Source organism: Phocoena phocoena, chromosome X (genome assembly GCF_963924675.1).
Source record: "Phocoena phocoena chromosome X, mPhoPho1.1, whole genome shotgun sequence".
Taxonomy (NCBI): Eukaryota; Metazoa; Chordata; class Mammalia; order Artiodactyla; family Phocoenidae; genus Phocoena; species Phocoena phocoena.
In genome coordinates, this window is record NC_089240.1 from 84,988,219 (window position 1) to 85,008,898 (window position 20,680).

Sequence of the window (20,680 nt, forward strand, 5' to 3'; positions counted from 1 at the left end):
TACGGAAGCGTGTTCGGCGCTGGGCTCACGCGCCGTACGGAAGTGTGCTCTGGCGCACCGGAAGCCGTTGGAAGAGAGCGATGGCGGGTTTGACTGTGAGAGACCCTGCGGTGGATCGTTCTCTACGTTCGGTGTTCGGTGAGAGGAATTCGGTGGAGCCAAGCATCGGGGAGGGACAGAAAAAGACAGGGATCGGCGAGGAATGCCCCCCTGCACCTCACAGATCGCCGCGGGGCTTGCAGTTCGACCTGCCTATCCCAGGCGGCCAGCCTGGTGGACTCGTGGGCAAAGTGATGCTCCCCTTCCCCCGAGGTTTCGCAGCCTTTTCACGATGTGGCTGAGGAAGTTACACCAGCGTTCAGCTTATATGCGTTTCTCTTTTCATGAGCTTCAATTATTATCCAGAAGCGAGGGCTCATGGCAACTGTCCCGTACTACTTCTCACCCCCAGTCCCAGAATACAGGTTGTGTGCTGAGGGTATAGATCCTTGTGTCCACTTCCCGCCCTCTCATAAGGGCTTTCATCCTCTGCTTTTTCCCCGTTACATTTTAGTTCGTCGTTAGTGGTAGCGACTACCCGGTGTCTTAAGGTGGATTGTAAATAAATGAATGAATGAACGACTACGACCTCATCGAAGAAATTTTAAAGAGGGTGGAGTCTATTCTGAGTAATCTTTTCAGCCAAAATAAGTTGTTTATTTTAAAGTATGTGTGGTGATTTTAAAGCATCTTTTGAAAGGAACATGACAAAACAGTGCAGAATATATATATATATATATTTTTTTTTTACGGAAGTATAGTTGATTTACAACAATTTTTAAACATCCTCCAGTACATTCATGGTCATTCTCCTTTGAGTGCGTGTATATGTAGAAATACGGACATATGAGCCGGCTTTAAAAATTATAATATTGACATTTTTAGTAGTTATTGATAAGACTTAAACACCTTCAGGTAAATACTAATGCCTAAGTATTTTCACCATAGTTAAGGAAAATCTAACACATGTCAGTTAAGTCTGAGAACTGATACTTAGGAGTGCCTACACCTTTTGTGTTTAGTCTAACTGGTTTATTTCTCTTGTAAATAAAGTCAGCAGACAGGATTGAAATCTTGTCTAAGGGAGTACGGTGGAACCAGGATTGGAGGAACACTGTGTTTGAACGAGTTGTTACATTTTCTTTTTTTTTTTAACATCTTTATTGGAGTATAATTGCTTTACAATGGCGTGTTAGTTTCTGCTTTATAACAAAGTGAATCAGTTATACATATACATATGTTCCCATATCTCTTCCCTCTTACGTCTCCCTCCCTCCCATCCTCCCTATCCCACCCCTCTAGGTGGTCACAAACCACCTAGCTGATCTCCCTGTGCTAAGTTGTTACATTTTCAGTGATATATGTAGATACTTTCTCACTAAAGATCTAGGTTACAAACTCAGAGTTTTGATATGTTATCTATTTTCTTCCTTAGTGGGGAACATTCCATATGAGGCTACTGAAGAGCAATTAAAGGACATCTTTTCTGAGGTTGGACCTGTTGTTAGTTTCAGGTGAGATCCCCTTTTACCACTTGGTGGAAGTTTCTTTAAAATCACCACAAATTTGGCCCTTAGTAATAATGGCAAGCCTTTTACTGGTGAGTTTTCACATGCATTCTTCTTGTTTGTTTGTAACAGCTTTATTGAGATGTAATTCACATATCATACAATTCACATTCATTTTTACTAAAAGATACATTTTTTTCACTTAAAAAGATGTGTAAAAAGTATTTCAGTGAGACAGAGCGATAAGGTTATTTGTCTTACGGTAGATCAAATTAGAACATGGCAATGTTAGTGGGAACCCTGTGTGTATGTAACATTTGTGCCTGACACTTGGTTCTGCTCTCCAGGTTGGTATATGATAGGGAGACAGGAAAGCCAAAAGGTTATGGCTTCTGTGAATACCAAGACCAGGAGACAGCACTTAGTGCCATGCGAAACCTAAATGGGCGCGAATTCAGTGGGAGAGCACTTCGAGTGGACAATGCTGCCAGCGAAAAGAACAAAGAAGAGTTGAAGAGTGAGTATAAACCCAAGCTGTGTGCAACATGAGTTAGTAAAGATGTAACAATGAAGATTTTCCACTTAATGATATGTTTTAGCATCTGCTGAAATGGTTGTCAGCCACACAGCTTCTTTACCTGACCCACCTGAGGTACCTGTATTAGGGAAGTGTGTATCTTTGAGAAATAAGGTAAAGTTGACTTAAGTCCTTCCATTGCCAAGGAGTTGATTTCCAGTTGTAGATGAATTACAGGTTCACCACACCATTAGTTATGTTGACTATGTCTGTCATTAGTGTTTGCCACTCCTGTAATTATGTTGCCAGATGTGTGACTGATGGGGATACCGAGGCATTCTCATGGCTTTTTTCATGAGGTAATAGATCCAGAAATTCCATTTTGAAATTAGAATTTTTTTCTATTTGAAACTTTTGCTTCTGAAATGACTTGTGAAAGGAAATGGATATCCCTAGTCCCTAATTTATGTTAACATTGTTCACCTATACAATCCTGGTCTCAGCTTTCCTTTGAGAGTAGAAAATATACTTTGTCACTTTCCTCCACAGAAATAAAAGACTTGCAAGTCACTTATTTCTTTTATTTTTTAAAAAATATTTATTTTTAGTCACGTTGGGTCTTCGTTGCTGCGCATGGGCTTTCTCCAGTTGCATTGAGCGGGGGCTACTCTTCATTCCAGTGCACAGGCTTCTCATTGTGGTGGCTTCTCTTGTTGTGGAGCACAGGCTTCAGGGGCACATGGGCTTCAGTAATTGTGGCACGTGGGCTCAGTAGTTGTGGCACACGGGCTTAGCTGCTCTGTGGCATGTGGGATCTTCCCAGACCAGGGATTGAACCCGTGTCTCCTGCATTGGCAGGCGGATTCTTAACCACTGCACCACCAGGGAAGTCCTGCAAGTCACTTATTTCTAAGCTCCAGAAAATTTAAAGTTATCAACAGGTCCTTACAGCAACCCTGGAAAGTAGATACTTGAAATGATTTAGCTCTTTAATTTGCCTCCTTAATGTTTTTGTACTTTCTTCCCAATCAGGCCTTGGCACTGGTGCCCCTGTCATTGAGTCACCTTATGGAGAGACCATCAGTCCTGAGGATGCCCCTGAGTCCATTAGCAAAGCAGTTGCCAGTCTTCCACCAGAGCAGATGTTTGAGCTGATGAAACAAATGAAGGTAAGAGGAGGCATTAGGTTATGGAAAATCATAGCATATCAACTCTTCAAGAAGTCATTGATGTTAATGGAAATTAACATTGAGTTAATGGAAATGATTTCCTGAGCTCAAATAGGAAGTGTACCTGTTGACCAACATTTCTTGCACCTTCAGTATTCCATATGTGCACAGTGTGTTGTATATTTCATACAAAGAGCTTTCCATTTTTTGTACACAAACACACACAATCTGGCAGGGTTTTTGTGGCCCATAGATATCAAATGTAGATGTTAAAATGTGGCTTTTTTCCTAAATGGTGGTATTATGGTATTTGAAATGCCTCTTCCTTCTCTTGCCTGCCATGACCGAGATTTTGTGTGCTATGTAAAAACTGATAATAGCTTTAAAAGCCTCTTGAATATTACATTTCTCAGATGGGAATAGCTCTAAATCACTGTCAATTTCTGAGTAATAAGTTTTGAACCTGATGATGAATCTGTTTATCTTCACAGCTCTGTGTCCAGAATAGTCCTCAGGAAGCACGGAACATGTTGCTTCAGAACCCTCAACTGGCTTATGCTTTGCTACAAGCCCAGGTAGTGATGAGAATTGTGGATCCAGAAATTGCCTTGGTGAGTGCTTCTGGTTCTTTTATGGAAATACTAGGGTAAACCTTGAGTGGGGTAGAAACAGACAGCTCATAGATTTGTCTTTTCACTTTTTAGAAAATTCTGCATCGCCAGACAAATATCCCAACACTGATTGCAGGCAACCCTCAGACAGTCCACAGCGCCGGACCTGGCTCAGGATCCAATGTGTCGATGAACCAGCAGAATCCTCAGGCCCCTCAGGCCCAGTCTTTGGTAGGTCTTTATCCCTTAACATTTTTGAACTGCCTTGAAAATGTCATTTTCATTTTAGGAGGATATATTGGAAGAAGAATGGTGAGCAGCCAGAGATGATAATTTCAGTTTCCAGGCATAAAAGCAGTTAACAGGGTTGCAGAGTACATGACATCTGAATGAATACAGATTTAGTGCCAAGTTTGTAAAACAGAGATCCTTCCTTTATGCCCTTTTTTTATAAGCTGATTTTGTGTATATGTGCATGTGTGGCACTGTGGTTGGCACTTTGTTATTCCATATACGTCATCTCATTTAATACTTAGAGTGGTTGTATGAGGTCGGTACTCTTCTTATCTCCATTCTCACTGATGAAAAAAGTAAAGCTTATTTTCCAAGTGTGACACAAAACCCTGAAGCCATGAAAAATTGGTACATTTGAAAACTGAAAAACTTCTGAACAGAGAAAAAGAAATAAACACCAAAGACAAATGACAAATTGGGAAAAAGTATTTGCCACACACGTGATGGACAGCAGGCTGATTACCTAAGGGCCATTAGTCATATTCAAGAATGTTTATTGCCACATTTTAATAGTGAAAAATTGGAAACATCCTAAATGTACAGCAATGGAAGAATGGAGAAAATGTGGTATATTTATCCAATGAAATACTCTACAACAGTTAAATAAACTACATGTGTCACCGTGAATGACTTTCAAAAATGTAGTTTCATATAGCAGTTAGGATGAACTAGGATACATGGTATCAACACAGGTAACTCAAACACATAATGCCATACAGAAGTGAAAATAAGTGAATGTGGAAATATTTCCAAAATACAGGATGTATGTGTCTGTACATATCCCGAGAACATGTTGAGTGGGTTGCAAAGAATGTGTTTAGTATGTAATGGTTTACATAAAATTTCAAAACATCTATAAGAATTCTTAAGTGGTTGTCTAAGAAGGGGATACAGGATGCAATGGGGAAGACCATACAGGAGATTTCAATTATGTATGTGATTTGTTTCCTAAGCTGTGTGGTTATTTTATTCTCTATACAACTTATATGTCTGAAATTTTTCATATTAAAAAACACCTCCTATAAATTAGTAAGAAAATTACCAATAACCCAGTAGAAAACTATGCAATGGATATGAACAGTTCATAAGAATGGAAATACAAATATATATTAAATGTATGAAAAGTATTCAGCCTCAAAATAAGATAAATGTGAATGAAGTACAATAAGCTATCATTTTTCACCTGTTAGATGGGCAGAGGTAAACAATTTGGATGGCTCATACAAAAGTTATGGTGAGGGTCAGCACACATCTTCTAAATGGCCAAATAGTAAATATTTTTTGGCTTTGCAGGTCGTGGAATTTGTCTTAACTACTCAGCTCTGCCATTGGAGTGTGAAATGAACCACAGACAGTACATAAACAAATGTGCATGATTGTGTTCCAATGAAACTATTTATGAAACCAAGCAGTGAGCCAGATTTGGCCCATGGGTCATAGTTTACTATCCCCTGCTCTGATTCAATAAATACTTTTTCAGAAATAGAAAGGAAATAAATTAAGGTCCAGAGAGGTTAACTGCTCCAAAAATAACAATCTAAGTGGCAAATCCAGGATCTGAATCTGGTTCTGTCTGACATCATAACCTGTTTTCTCTTAACCACCTCACTATACAGTTTCCTCTTTTCTATTCTAGAGTTTTGTTTGTGTTCTCTGAGAATATATGTGATTTTTAAAATATTTATATATATCTTAGTTTTTATTTTTCTATTCCAAGGGGCTTCTCAGTTCTTTTGGGAATACACAAATGAAAACATAACATTCCCTTTTCCTCTGGAGCTTTAATGTAGCATTAGAAAAATTTTACATCCCCCTCCCAAGTAGAATTATTTCTGAGGACAGCAATGAGAAAAGATTGGTCAAAGAAAATTTTTCATCTTAAAAATTTAGACTAACAGCAGTTCTGTTTTTTTTTTTAAAGTCCTCATTTCTTCTTGTATTCAAGGCACTTTTTTTTTTAAAACTTTTACTGCCAGGCCCTCATCTCTAAGTCAACAAATAGGTGCTATATATGGCCTCACCACACAGATAAGACTTGTCAACCTCTGCTTTTATAATACAGTCTGTCGTAATTGTGTTCTGTGTAACCAGGCTCATTGCATGTATTGCAGCTTCTGTTCAAAGTGTGTTATAAATCTAATGCTGCATGAGACGTGCTGTCAGAAAAGGGTATTTGGTAGACTATTTGGGGGTGTCAATTTGAAGAGTTCTTTAAGGTCATAGACTTTGTGTGTTGAGTCTTCACAGAGGCATATACATACTCTGGTTTTTCTCTTGGTCAGAGTGGAATGCATGTCAATGGCGCACCTCCTCTGATGCAAGCTTCTCTACAGGCTGGAGTTGCAGCACCAGGGCAGATACCAGCCACTGTAACAGGACCTGGGCCTGGTTCCTTAGCTCCTGGAGGTACATTTTCATTTAGAATTTTCACCATTTTAGTATTTTGCTAGAGTTTTGTTATAGCAAATGGCATAGTGTAGCCAAATTATTATGTGGCAACGAGATCTTGATATTAAATTAATGTATAGCTAGGCAGTATATATCCTAGGTGGAAGAAGTAGTTGATTTCTTATATACACATCCTGTATGTCTGATTATGAGAGCAGAGGAAAGAACAGTAAATTGGAAAAGTACAGTAAAATTCCAAGTTAATGAGGGGAAAAATAGAATGAATGGAAACTACACCAAGCCAGCGAATATAGAGAAAAGGAAATTACATTGTGAAGTAAGTAATAATAAACATAGAGTTAAGGTAGAAGGAATAAAATCTCATATAGTCATTATTCTGCTAAATGTGAATGGACTGAATTCTCCCACTAAAAGCCAGACTGTCAGATTAGGTTAAAAAGTACATGCGGGAAAAAAAAGAGAAGCAAAATGCCTGGTTGCATTTGTTATTATATGTAACAAACATAACATTGGATTTCATGAAATATAATTAGACCAAACGACAGAAGGAAAAAAGAATTCTAAAAACTAATATGTTCACTAAAATTGTGTATATAGGAATTAATATTACGCTTGTAGCTTTTCGTCATTTAACAATCATAACTTAAAAAGTTATGGGTGAAATAGGTGATTCCTCATATAAAACACCAGTATGAACATATGATGTGTATCAGTATTTAAAGTTTTTTGCACAACAAACTCACTTCTTGTTAATTTATCTAATCTGGGTTAGATTGACTACAACACAACTAATGGGCAATAATTTGGCCTTAAATTGTTCTGGTTTATAGAGAAACCAGTCTGAAGAGCTAAGTTGACAGGGAATGGGAGAAGGGATTTTCAAATAAATTTCAGCAAACTCACGATTTTCACTTATCCTATAGAGTTACCATTAAACTTAAATTATCTTTTATTGAAAGAAATAGATTCTGTGTTTTATACATTTTTTTGTGTTATAGGTACCTAGCTTACCTTAAAATATCACAAGTTGTAATGTGGTCCTACTACACATAACAAGTGTGCAACCCATGACATATGCAGCTCATTACATGAGTTGAAAAACACCCAAACTGGTCTATACCCTGTTCAGTGAGACAAGTACATGTCATGCACTTGGATGTCACAGCAATGTCAAGTTGCTATAAAAGTGTCTACTCTCCATTTCTGTAGTTAAAAATCACGAACTGTTAACATACAGTGTGTATCATTGTCATTTGTAGACCACACTTTGACAAAAAAATCTGTGGACAAAAAATAAGTAAGGATGTTGAGAAATAAAATAATGGAATCAATAAGCTTGATTTAATATAGAGAGGGAGCCTTATATCTTTTGATTGGAAAATATACTCCCCCCATTAAAAAAATGACCATGTACTTAGCCATAAAATAAAAACAAATTTTAAAATGTAGAGATTTTACAGGCTGCATTCTCTGATTATAAGCCAATAAAGTTAGAAATAAATAATTAAAAGGTGACTGGAAAAAACCTTTACTTGTAAAGTTAAGGAACATATTCTTGGTAATCCTTGAATTAAAGAGAAAATAAAAAGAAATTTATAAATTATCTAAAAGACAACAAAAAGTAGTACACTTCATACAAAAAAGTGCAGGAAATAGTGAAAGCAGTACTTAAATGAAAATGAATACCCTTAAGTGCCTTATTAAAGAATAAAGGAACTCTGCTAGTTCTAAAGTATTAGAAAAATAATTTTTAAAAAACCCAAGGTACCAAGAAGAGGGAATTAATAAATACAAAAGTTGAAAGTAAGTGTAAAAGAAACTTAAATAATTGAATTTTCAAGTGATATTTTTTATGCGTTTGTAGCATTTATAGTTCTGAAGTTATTGAAACTTAAAACTTCACTACAATTTTTGAGATACCCTGTACGAAGCTCTTTGGCAGTTGATGAGAAGAGGGAACAAACTAGTAGAAAAGTAGGCAAAGAAAATGAGTAGGTACTTCATAGAAGAGCACATCATAGAAGAGCAAATCCAAATGGCAATAAAAACATTCATTTATATTCAGGGGATTTCAAATTAAATAACGTGATTTCACTTTACTTAAACCCGTCCTACTAGCAAAAGTTTCAGAGATGACACTTAATATTGGTGGGGAGAGTGGTAGTATACATTGCTGGTGGAAATGTGAACTTTTTAAGCCTTTTAAGAAAGTAGTCTCATATTAAAAATTCATATACACTTTGACCCACCAATTCCACTTCTGGGAAGCTAGTCCATATAGATAAAAGTGCCATTATGTGATAGTGTAGTATGATAAATTACCCATATTGCCTTCTGCCATTGCTTTCCTCAGATCCTAAATTTTTGTATTGTTTTTATGAGTGGTCTGAATAAATCATAGAATGTTATGGCTAGAAGAGAGCTTTGAAATCATTTAGACCTCAAATGTTAGTGTGCATTAGCATCACCTGAAGGGCTTATGAAAACACAAATTGCTGGTCTCCACACCCAGAGTTTGCATTTCAGCAGGTCTGAGGTAGGGCTCTAAGCTTTGCAGTTCTGACAAGTCTCTGGTGATGCTGACGCTGCTGGTCTGGGGACCACATTCTGAGAAAACACTGTTTAAATAAACTCGTTCACTTTACAGATGAGGAAGCCTGAGGGTATGTTAATTTTATCAAATCAGTTGTTCAAAATGACAATTACTTAGTAGCATTGGTAGAGCTAGCACAGACTCAGGTTCTTAATTCATGGCTCTTTGGTGCCTGGCATGTTAAATGGGATAAGAGAATGTGACATGTATTGTACTTGGATATTTTAGGTGAGTATTAATGAACTGCAAACAGTTCAGCTTGTCTTTTCTCCCCACTCGCAGCATATATTGTTCCTTTGAGGAAAACAGAATTATTGCTACGTGGGAAGGACCAGACAAGGACTTATGGTACATGTTTAGTCTTTGTATAGCTGGTTAGAGCAGACCTGTCATTCTCAACACTATTAGACCCAGTGGCTCCTTTTTGTAACATATCTTGCAGTGACCCTTTACTATCCTGAAATGAAATGCACAGGTGACATAGCATACTTAACATGGCTTCCAAAAAATCAGTATAGTTACCGTAACTATAATATAAAGGAGAAGTAAAAGGAAATTAATTTATAGTAAAAGAATATTATAAATACGCAAGTATTCAAGCACAGCTACACTAGAAAACAATAAATAGCAGTCAGATGCTTGCACCAATACTATAAAAGTAAAAGACAGACCCAGGTATGTTGTTTTGGCAATTCAGATACCACAAGGACTGTTGACATTGATGATGTGATTTTCTGAATGGTGAAAATGAAAACTCTTGGTAAAGTTCTTAACAAAACAAGATACAATACCCATAATTTACTCAATAATTGCATTCCTGGAAAATTCAGTGTGTGTGTGTGTGTGTGTGTGTAAAAACTGGACAAAGAAGCGCTTTGTTTACAAATAAAACAGACAAGTTTTAAGTTTAGATGACTATAAAAAGGTTTTCATTTGTGTGAATGTTTAGCAAGACGTTTGAAAGTTTTGCAAGACAGGGTAATCCTTGATTTTGCAGAATTGTCTCATACGTTGCAGGACATCTAGTATCCCTGTTGGCTTCTCATAAAATGCCAGGCGTGCCCCCACAAATCTTTGTCACAACTGCAACAGTATACCCCCCCATTTACAAAGTACGCTTGGAACAGTAGTGCCTCCTGTGGGAGGAGGTACATGGATAAGTGCCATTGTTCTGTATTACAGAACTCGCTGCCAAAGTTTTTTTGTTTGTTTGTTTGTTTTTGTGGTACGCGGGCCTCTCACTGTTGTGGCCTCTCCCATTGCGGAGCACAGGCTCCGGACACGCAGGCTCAGCGGCCATGGCTCACGGGCCCAGCCGCTCCGCGGCATGTGGGATCTTCCCGGACCGGGGCACGAACCTGTGTCCTCTGCATCGGCAGGCGGACTCTCAACCACTGCGCCACCAGGGAAGCCCCCTGCCAAAGTTTTGGTAACCAGTGAGATTAAGAATTCTTCTTTAACTCACTTTTCTGTCACCAACGGCTAAAGTACAGTAACAAACTCCATCTTCTGTATAACTGCATTGTTTAGTGGTACTTATGATCTTCCTGTATAGGTTTCTGCTTGTGGGGCAGAAAGAGGAAATTTGTTAACTCAGCCACTGTCCAAATTTTTTCCCCACTGTCCCAATTTGTTTTTCTTTCCTGCCCTTTATCTTCTAGGAGGAATGCAGGCCCAGGTTGGAATGCCAGGAAGTGGACCAGTGTCCATGGAGCGGGGACAAGGTAAATAAATATTAATGTCCGATTAATGTGGACTAGACATGGAAATGTTCTATATCTGCACTATCTGATATGGCAGCCACTAACCACATGTGGCTATTCAAATATTAAATAAATTAAATTGAAATTAGGTAAAATGTAAAACTCAGTTCCTCATTCACAGTAGCCACATTCTGAGTGCTCAGTAGCCGCATGTGGCTAGTGAATACCATATTGGATATTGCAGATATAGAACACTTCCATCATTGCAGAAAATTCTGTTGGGCAGCACTGTCTCGACTTCTATCTAGTGATTCAGAGCCCAGCTCTACAAGAATTGATGATGAAGCAAATTGATCCTTTGTTTCTATTTAATTTATGTCACCTTTTCCTGATAGTTTAATCCCTCTACTTACATGTTCTCACTCCATCTATGGAGATCTGAGTAAGGAATTTTAATTATGACCATGTAATATGTGACTGGGTATGTGTAAGACTAAATTTAAACCCCAGAGAAAACTGGGAGGGGGTCAAAGGTCTGTGAAGCTTGCTTGGTAAGTATATGTTATACTGTGGCAGTAACACTGGATACCACAGTGGCAGGCGCTCCAAAATGTCCACGTTATTTCTCTATGTTACTGGAGTTTGAAGAAAAGAAAATGCAGTGATTCGGTTGAAACCAACATCAGGAAGAGAGAGAGTGAGAAAACAGAAGGAACTAACAATAAAACTGAGCGCATCCTATAGGCCATGCACTTTAATTTTCATAAACAACCTTGTGAGTTAGGTGGCAGCACCTCAGTTTTCAGGTGAAGAGCTGGAAGCTCAGAGTTCTGAGTTACTTCCTCAAGGGGACATGGTAAGTAAATACTGGTATCTGAGTAACGTGGCCTGGGCTTGGTGCATTCGTCTTCTTTTCCAGCTAATAAGTGGCAGAGCTAAGATTCCAAAGTCTCTGACTCTGAAATCTATCCTCTTTCTGTCAATCACACTGCTTCTGTTTCCTTCCAGTGTCTTCTGTTCTTATTCATTGTGTCCTTGTGATGAGAAAGAACTGCTTTGGACAAGTGTAGGGAAGCTTAAGTTACTTCTTATTAGCATATGGTCTATAAGTAAAACCCATTAAAAAAATTTTTTTAATTGGTTTTTTTTTGGCCACACCATGTGGCTTGCAGGATCTTAGTTCCCCAACCAGGGATTGAACCTGTGCCATGGCAATGAAAGTGCTGAGTCCTAACCACTGGACTGCCAGGGAATTCCCCAAAACCCTTTTTTTTTAAGCAAAATACTAAGATACAGGCCTATGCACTGTACTCCTCGTTTATGGTTTGTATACTGATATTGGTTGCTAAAGTGACAGAGCTAATAATCTTGTCAGGCAATTGACAATGGAACAAGCTCTTTGTCCAGACACCTTGTCTGAGCAGACCATGCTTTTATGCTATTGTGCCCCACCCCCCTCAGCTGCTATCAGTAGATCGTATAGGTGCCCCAAAGTATTTTTGCAGTAGTGAGAAGGAATTAGAAGTTTCAGTCATACCTCTACCTCTCCCCCAGCCATCAATAAATCAAACTTTGTTTAATACACACTTCCACAAGACATCTTCCTTGATACAGTTATTTTCACCTTTCTGGTCAAAAGTTAACAAAGGGAAATGACTTGAGTTTTGAAGGTATATCAAGGATGTCTTCATGAAGAGACAAAATGAGACTTTTATACTTTTCCTTTAGTACCCAGCAGAGAAAGCAAGAATCTTTCATTTGTACCCAGTTTGTCATTCTTTTCCTGCAATCCATGCTTCTTTTACACATTTGTAATGTTGAAAAGAGACAATGAGATGTTTAAGAAGAGACTTCTTCTTGCCTTCTGCCACCTTTGTTTAGTGTTGGCACCCTTGTCTTATTAGTCTTTATTTGCTGATGTCATGATGTTTGTTTATCAAAAACTTACAGTGGCAGAGTACTTCTTGAGGAGTAATATTCTCTTTCTTTGTCTAAAGTTCATTCACTGCATTTCCCCATTTGATAGCAGGAATTTTTGTGCTTTAAATTATGACAAAAATAATACTGTGCCACTTCTGTTAATGGGCTTTTCCAGAATAAATCTTGCCTTCCAGATTCAGTGCAATTTCTTTCATTTTTTGCTTATGAAAATACGTTTACCTTCTTTGCCTAACTGGAGTTTCAGAAGCATCCTTTTTATATTTTGTTTCTCTTTTTCATAGTATCATAAGATTTAAGGGGAATCCCAGTAGGAGAGGTGTAAATTGAAAGTGGCTGGTTATTCCTGCCCAAATAAAATCAGTGGCCCACAGGTTTTACCTTAGGAAGCAATCTCATCAAAGCAGAACAGTTTCAGATCCCAAAGAAGCTCATATAGTTTAGGAAGATTTTGTAGCCCAGGGCAAGCTAATGAACTCTTGGCTCTTTAACTTATATGTGTAAATCTCCACTGTCTGTGTGCCTCTGCGTGTGTGTGCAAGCTATTTTAAGTGTCTGTTCTTTCTCCTTTTGAACTTACTGCTCACCTAGGAACCCTACAGCACTCGCCCGTGGGACCCACCGGGCCTGCATCAATTGAGCGAGTCCAAGGTACCCATTGTATCTGCGGGTTTCCTTTTGCTTGTGGTGTTCAGGGTGGGACGTTGAGAGGTAAAGGGCTGCTTGGCAGTCATCCTCACATTTGGAACCCAAAAGGGTAGTGTTTTGGGTTTTTTGTTTTTTCATTTTTTTCCTTTTGGGGCCACAAGCCTAAGATTGACCTCTTCACACAGGGCAGAGAACATGGATGATATGGACAACTGTCTGAGGCTGTACTCCCTCCCTACTGGTGTCAGGAGGCTTGGATGGAATAGCAGTCTGTAAAGAGACAGCATGTTCTTGCAGAGCCATGGCAGTATTCACATATGCCAAGGCCCTACCTCTCTTTTGTGACTCTGGTCCTTGAACTAAGATTGATTATAAGCAAAACCAGGAGCCTAAGTTTCTTCAGGTTGCAGTGCTAGGCCTTGGCAGGTTGCTCCCCAGTTTGTTCTTTACATAATTCCATCCATACCTCTAACATAGAACAAATTCTGCCTATACCCTGCTTCTGTTCTTGAGCTGCAAGAGAAGTCTGTTTGTGGTGAGGTTTCACCCACTCTGAGGGGTCTGAACTATGTTGTCAGTGGCATATAGAGTCATTTCTTCTTGCCTTACATGTCCTTCACAGCAGTACCTCCCCGTTTGTTTCCCTGTCAGTGCCGATGCAAGACCCCAGAGCAGCTATGCAGCGTGGGCCCTTGCCTGCCAACGTCCCAACTCCTCGAGGTCTGTTGGGAGATGCTCCAAATGACCCACGCGGAGGCACTTTACTTTCTGTAACTGGAGAGGTAGAGCCTAGGTAAGCACTGACACAGAAGGAAAAGATTGAAGGAATCAGAATTTCCCCTTGCTTTGAGAACAAAGTCTTTTCATACCAGTTGTGCCTGTTTGCTTACTTCAAAAGATAAATAAATATTCATGGCCACTGTCCAAGATGAAGCACTTCCTGGGCAGAACTATGTAGTTGAGTGTGTCATTTTGAACGAACCATTGCTACTCCATCCTCAGAAATTGGAAATTCTAGCACACATATCTAAACAGGAAAAAATTATATTGCTTATTGTTAGTAGTAATACTAATAATAGCAATAATAATAATAATTGGTATTAGTGGGGATTATGCCTCTCAATCTGCTCTGAGTACTTTACTGAGATCATCTCACTAAATCCACACAACAGCCCTGTGAGATTGATACTAATATCAGTCCCATGTTACAGATGAAGAAACTAAGGCTTAGAGAAGTTAAGCAAATGTGCCCAAGATCACACAGCTAATAAATGATAGAGCCTAGATTTGAACCCATACAGTAACCCATGTTCTTAAGCACCCTACTGCGTATTCATTATATATAATGGATATCCATTCAGTCCTCCTTAATTTGAGTGCCCTGACCAAATACGAAATTCTAGAATACATGGATTTATATCTCGATAGCTTTTCTTTGACCTGTTTTGTGTTATTCTCTTAGCATTTGTAGACTGATGTTTGCATCAGCTCTTTATCTAATTTTACTGATCTTCTGGTTGACACTTTTTTCTTATTGTTTTGTTCTGTTTTAAAATATAACATTTTTTTCTCCATCTCTAGAGGTTACCTGGGACCACCTCATCAGGGTCCGCCCATGCACCATGTCCCTGGCCATGACAGCCGTGGCCCACCCCCACATGAGATGCGAGGAGGGCCATTAGCTGAGCCCAGACCGCTAATGGCAGAGCCAAGAGGACCCATGCTAGATCAGAGGGGTCCACCATTGGATGGCAGAGGTGAGGGGAAACCACGTCACAAGGCTGACTGGTAGTTGTGGGCTCATGATGAACATGCTGTCTTAGGCTCCAATCTGGGATACAGAATGTTTATTTGATTGTTGGTTATTATTGCAGTAAAGGTGGGTAGCTACCCAATGGTTTTCTTGCAACTTTTTATAGGTGGAAGAGATCCCCGAGGCATAGATGCACGAGGGATGGAGGCACGAGCCATGGAGGCAAGAGGATTAGATGCTAGAGGATTGGAAGCCCGTGCGATGGAGGCCCGTGCAATGGAGGCTCGTGCAATGGAGGCCCGTGCAATGGAGGCCCGTGCAATGGAAGTCAGAGGAATGGAGGCCAGAAGCATGGATACAAGGGGCCCAGTCCCAGGCCCTAGAGGCCCTATACCTAGTGGAATCCAGGGTCCCAGTCCAATTAACATGGGGACAGTTGGCCCCCAGGGATCCAGACAGGTATATGTAACTGTCACTTCTATGTAAAATCTTGATCTATTTGGGAATTGATTATTGAGGCTGATTATTACTGCTTTCTGATTTGGGTTGTTTTCTCAGCTTTTTGGGGAAGATTAGAATCTCCCTTCCTTTAGTTTCTCTGTTCCTTAGGGTGGTAGTTTTCTGACTACCAGGATTATAGTCCAAAAGTGTAACCTTGTCCCACAATTTCAAATTCCATTCAGAGCAGAATCCCTGATTTTAGGGGATAGAGAGCACGTCGGTAGAATCTAGGTGTGGATAATTTGAAAAATCTCCCCCAAATGATTCTAATGTATAACCCTAAGAACCACTGCATTAGAACATATGAAGAGCTATTAGTGGTCATTTAGCTGATCTTAGGTTTGCAGAAATCTATTTTAATTTACTTTCATCACATAGCCTAAAGTGAACAATGGAGTTGAAAGGCAATTTACTAATGCTTGTCTTAAAAGCTGTGCAACTAAATTCTTATCTCTTCTTTCTCTTTATTTGGCTTTCTCCAGCTATGTGTAATGATGGTCTATGATTGTCTATGTGTTCTTATCTCCATCCTTTTTACCCTCCAGTTGGTTGTGGGGAGGTAGTACATCTGTATCTTCCCTCTGAGTTAGTTTTGTTTTGTTTTGTTTTTCAGCTAACACCTTCGTTTCACTCTAGCCCTTCCACCTTCATTTTTCCTCAATGTGACTTCCTTATTCCTCTATGTACTTCTTTATCTCTTCTCTCTTCCATATGCTTCTGTGCCTTACTCCCCCTTGTGTGTGTGTGTATGCACAAGAGAGAGAACTGTATTGTCAGAGCTGGAATGGAACATGTCAGTCACCCAGTTCTCTCATTTTATAGGTTTGGAAACTGAGACCCAAGAATTCAGGTGGCTTATCCAAATTCACACAACTAAAAAGTGGCAGAGCAAGGAATAGAACCCACTATTTTTTCCGCTATGCTACTCTGTCTTGTTATCTGCATGTTGTATATGTGTGTCTATCCCTCCTCTCTAATATGAAATATGAATATGTTGTTTTCTGGTATGTGTAGAAAAAAACTTTTCTATTGTTTTTCAAGTTTCACTTTAAAACAAATGTGTTCGTGGGCTTTGATTTTTATCATACCCTCTATGGTCAGTAGCCTCATAGTAAAAATGGGTTTTATGCTTTCAGTCAGTCGTTCAACAAATATTTATTGAGCACCTACTATATACCAGGCAGAGCTATAGGTACTGGGGATATAGCAGTGTAAACAAAACGAAGTCCTGCCCCCATGGAGCTTATATTCTAGTGGGGAGATAAATAACAAATAACTACATGATGTCCTTATATAGTTCTGTCAATAGTTCTTTGGAGAAAGATGTCGAAAATAATGGTTGGAAGACCATTTATCAATAATTTCTTGCTCCTTTATCTGCTAGTACTTGAACTTATTAGTCTAATATTACGTTTATTATAATTTTCATTAGTAGATTCTATAAAGCCAATTAGATCTGAGGTAGAGAAAATAAAAACTTTATCTTCAAACTTTAAAAAACTTGTTTACTATGTTTACTTATAAATAAATATATAAAATACATTCACTCATGTACAAAAGATATACAGTAAGAACCTCACTTCCTCCTCGTACCTGTCTCCCTTGTGACCCCCATCTCCTATAGGTAATCACTTTTATTATAATGTATCTTTCTAGCAAATAAGAATATACTTATTTTTGCAAATATGAATATATATGTATTCTTACTTTTTCCTCCTTTCACTGTTCTGCACCTTGTTTTTTAACCTAACAATATGTCCCTCACTCATAATTTTAAATCAAATTTTAAAATTAACTTCAGTCCACCTAGTTGGAAACTTGTTGGTAAAAGGCTTATTATTACTAGGGTGATTATATAACTTACTGTCCACAAACAGGGACACATTTGAGAGTGCTGTTAGTAATTACTGTGGGGCAGAAGCTTAAACTGGGACTGTCTTAGCAAACCTGGATATGTGGTCAGCTGTATAATTACTTGAGAGCCTAGAACAGGCTCTTCTGGAAACTTTAAATGACCATTATTAAATGGTTAGATCACATTACAGTACCTCAAATTAGTATTGACTGAAGCTTCAAAAAGGTTACTCTCATAGATTTTTCAGATCTGTAACAGCTCATTAAGGTTCAGACTGGTCTCCGGATTCAGTATTGATAAAGAACAGAAAGTGATAATTTCTAGCAATCTGTACAAAGCTGTACTAATGCTTCATGTCTCTGGTGTCTTTGGGAAATTAGTTAATGCATCCAAATGAATGTTCCACATAATAGAATTATTCAACCAAGTTTTTAAACTATTTTAATGAAAAATCATTTATGAAGTATACTATGCTTCCTTCTCTTCTTAAACAGGATACAAAAAATTATTTTGATCATTTTTGATTACTCAAGGTCATCATTAAACGTACCCATTATTGTATAGGCTATAATAGAAAACATAGCATCTCCTGTTTTGGTTTCTGGTATCCTTTACTGTCAGGTTGTCACCTGGCTCTTCACATTGCTGTCATGATATCTGCTCCTAATGGTTCATCCACATTTCTTTCATGCTTTGCTGCTTCTCATCTGCTGAGGAAGCAGGTAACATGTTTGTTAACAATTTGTATTTAATAAGAGTACCACCTAAGCTCTGGGTAAATGCCTGAGTGTGAACATAAATCCAGTATAGGGACCTTTTAAGTTATTCTAGGTGCTCTGAGGCCTTTTCCTTGGGTTCTGGTTGTCTTCCAAAACATTGAACCCATCGAAGATCTTAAGTACCAGTAAGCATGATATAACTGCACTTTGTTAAACTCAGGTCAGTCGTGTTTCTTGGTCTGTATTTAACAGAAAGCAACTGCTGCATATTCTCTGAGGAAAGTTATAAAAAACAAATGTTGGGCTAATAGTAGTCCTTTCCCTGGAGGCCTTCCCATCTCCTTTCTGCCTCTGCCATTATGATCATCTCTGCCTTACTTGTGGGATAGGGCCTGTGTCTGATTGAACTAGAGGTAGGTGGTATCCCTGTAAATGTAGCTTCCCCAGTGGACCAGCATACATTATTCTAGAATCTGTCAGCTTTCGTTTCTGTTTCCACTGAGTGCTAGTTTCTAGAATGCCCTCAGTTTCCCCTGTGCTTATGTGGCTGAATTTTGCTTGATTTGATGGTATCCACTTGTGCTGTGTGATACTTGTTGATGATGCTGGAGCTGTTGTAAGAAATTTGTCAACTTGCTAGTTGATCTCTGGCTAAACCCTGCCTTCTGCTGATGCTAACAGTAGGAAATGATATTCAGTCATTAATTTGCTTTTTAAACTCATATCCACAATCAGATATTTTTTCACATTGCTGTTATTACTGGCTTCTGGTTACCTAAATGAGAAGTACCGAAAATCTCTCTTCATCTCTCTCTGTGCACATAGGTCCCAGTCATGCAGGGAGCGGGCATGCAAGGAGCGAGCATTCAGGGTGGAGGCCAGCCTGGTGGCTTTAGTCCTGGCCAGAACCAAGTCACTCCACAGGACCATGAGAAGGTAAGTAATGCTGTCCAGCTGCCTCCATATGCACGAGTCTTTTGGAGTCCTCTTTTCACAGTCACCATGTGGAGGTCCTGGGTCTTCAGGAAGTGATGTTTTTACTCTTAGAACTCTTTATGATCTTGTCACCTGAAAATCTGTGGGCTTGGTCCTAAAATTCTTAAATGGATGTATGTGAATGGCAGCTTATCTTACATTTCAACTCATCTACCAGTAGATTTTTTGTGTGCAGGCCTGATTGACTTGGAAATCCAAATCCCTTTCTTCCTCCCTTTTTTACCTTATCCCTAAAAACAATAGCAGATTCCCCATGAGCATATCTTTCTGTTTCTATATTTGACCATTGTAGGGAGTTCATATCTGATGGAAAGGCTAAAACTTGTGAAAAGGAGAAACTTTTTTTTTTAATTTATTTTATTTTTGGCTGCATTGGGACTTCGTTGCCGTGTGCGAGCTTTCTCTAGTTGCGCGAGCAAGGGCTACTCTTTGTTGTGGTGCGCAGGCTTCTCATAGCAGTGGCTTCTCTTGTTGTGGAGCATGGGCTCTAGGCGCATGGGCTTCAGTAGTTGTGGCGTGCAGGCTCAGTAGTTGTGGCTCGCGGGCTCTAGAGTACAGGCTCAGTAGTTGTGGCACATGGGCTTAGTTGCTCTGCAGTATGTGGGATCTTCCTGGACCAGGGCTCAAACCCATGGTCCCTGAATTGGCAGGCGGATTCTTAACCACTGCACCACCAGGGAAGTCCCAGGAGAAACTTTTAAAGCAGGATTAAAAATTGTAGACTTCCCAGGGCTCACAGGTGTCACCTTAGTCTGTAAGAATTTGGGGTTCATGAAGGTGTCTGTTTTGAGTCTTCTGATCTTAGGCATTGTACTTGTGTTTTTCATTGTGCCTTTTCTCACCAGCTGGTTTTGGTTTTTTCTCTGGTTTTGTTTGATTTTTTTTTTTTGGCCTGCTGTTTTTTGTGTGTGAACTATCCTTTCTCTGTCCTTCCTTTTTGGACAGAAGCTGGTGGTGTTTTTTTAGCTGCCATCATTAAAACTCACTACCTTTTTTTCCTCTGCACAGGCTGCTTTGATCATGCAGGTTCTTCAACTAACTGCAGACCAGATCGCCATGCTGCCTCCTGAGCAGAGGCAGAGTATCCTGATCTTAAAGGAACAAATACAGAAATCTACTGGAGCGCCTTAAAAGGTGAGCAGACTTACCCTGCCTGAGTCAGACAAGCTCCTCATGCATTTGGGATATATACTTTCAAGCTTAACCAACAAGACCCTCCAAGACCTGCACTCCTCTTGGCTAGACCCTTCACCCTTCAGTAGCTCAGTCCCTATCATGACAGGGGAAGGCTGTAGGCATTTGTTCAGTTATTGAATGGATTGTAATCTAATTTAACCTTTCTTTCCTAATGACAAAAGTGACATATGATCAATTTAACCAAATTAATCAAATACAGAAATGTAGAAAGTTCAGGGTAAAATCTCTGC

General features: G+C 39.2%; 1 protein-coding gene across 3 annotated transcripts; it reads left to right on the forward strand.

Moving 5' to 3' along the window:
* Nucleotides 1-80: 80 nt before the first annotated feature.
* CSTF2 (cleavage stimulation factor subunit 2) lies at nt 81-20,384 on the forward strand. Of its 3 annotated transcripts, XM_065900639.1 has the most exons (14): nt 81-138; nt 1,475-1,553; nt 1,895-2,064; nt 3,097-3,233; nt 3,725-3,844; nt 3,938-4,075; nt 6,421-6,544; nt 10,802-10,864; nt 13,373-13,432; nt 14,081-14,222; nt 15,011-15,186; nt 15,349-15,641; nt 19,083-19,193; nt 20,262-20,384. In XM_065900639.1, exons 1-14 carry the CDS (start codon nt 81-83, stop codon nt 20,382-20,384), a joined length of 1,794 nt encoding a protein of 597 aa, XP_065756711.1. The 3 variants fall into 3 exon arrangements, with proteins under 3 accessions (XP_065756711.1, XP_065756712.1, XP_065756713.1); XM_065900640.1 differs by lacking the exon at nt 13,373-13,432; XM_065900641.1 differs by lacking the exon at nt 13,373-13,432 and having other exon boundaries at nt 6,472-6,544.
* Nucleotides 20,385-20,680: the final 296 nt, after the last annotated feature.

Excerpts from the sequence above, each read along its gene's own strand:
- CSTF2 (XM_065900639.1), top strand. The coding sequence starts at position 81 with ATGGCGGGTTTGACTGTGAGAGACCCTGCGGTGGATCGTTCTCTACGT. Across the intron at positions 139-1,474 it reads TTCTCTACGTTCGGTGTTCG|TGGGGAACATTCCATATGAG; the intron begins GTGAGAGGAATT and ends TTTCTTCCTTAG. Across the intron at positions 2,065-3,096 it reads GAACAAAGAAGAGTTGAAGA|GCCTTGGCACTGGTGCCCCT; the intron begins GTGAGTATAAAC and ends CTTCCCAATCAG.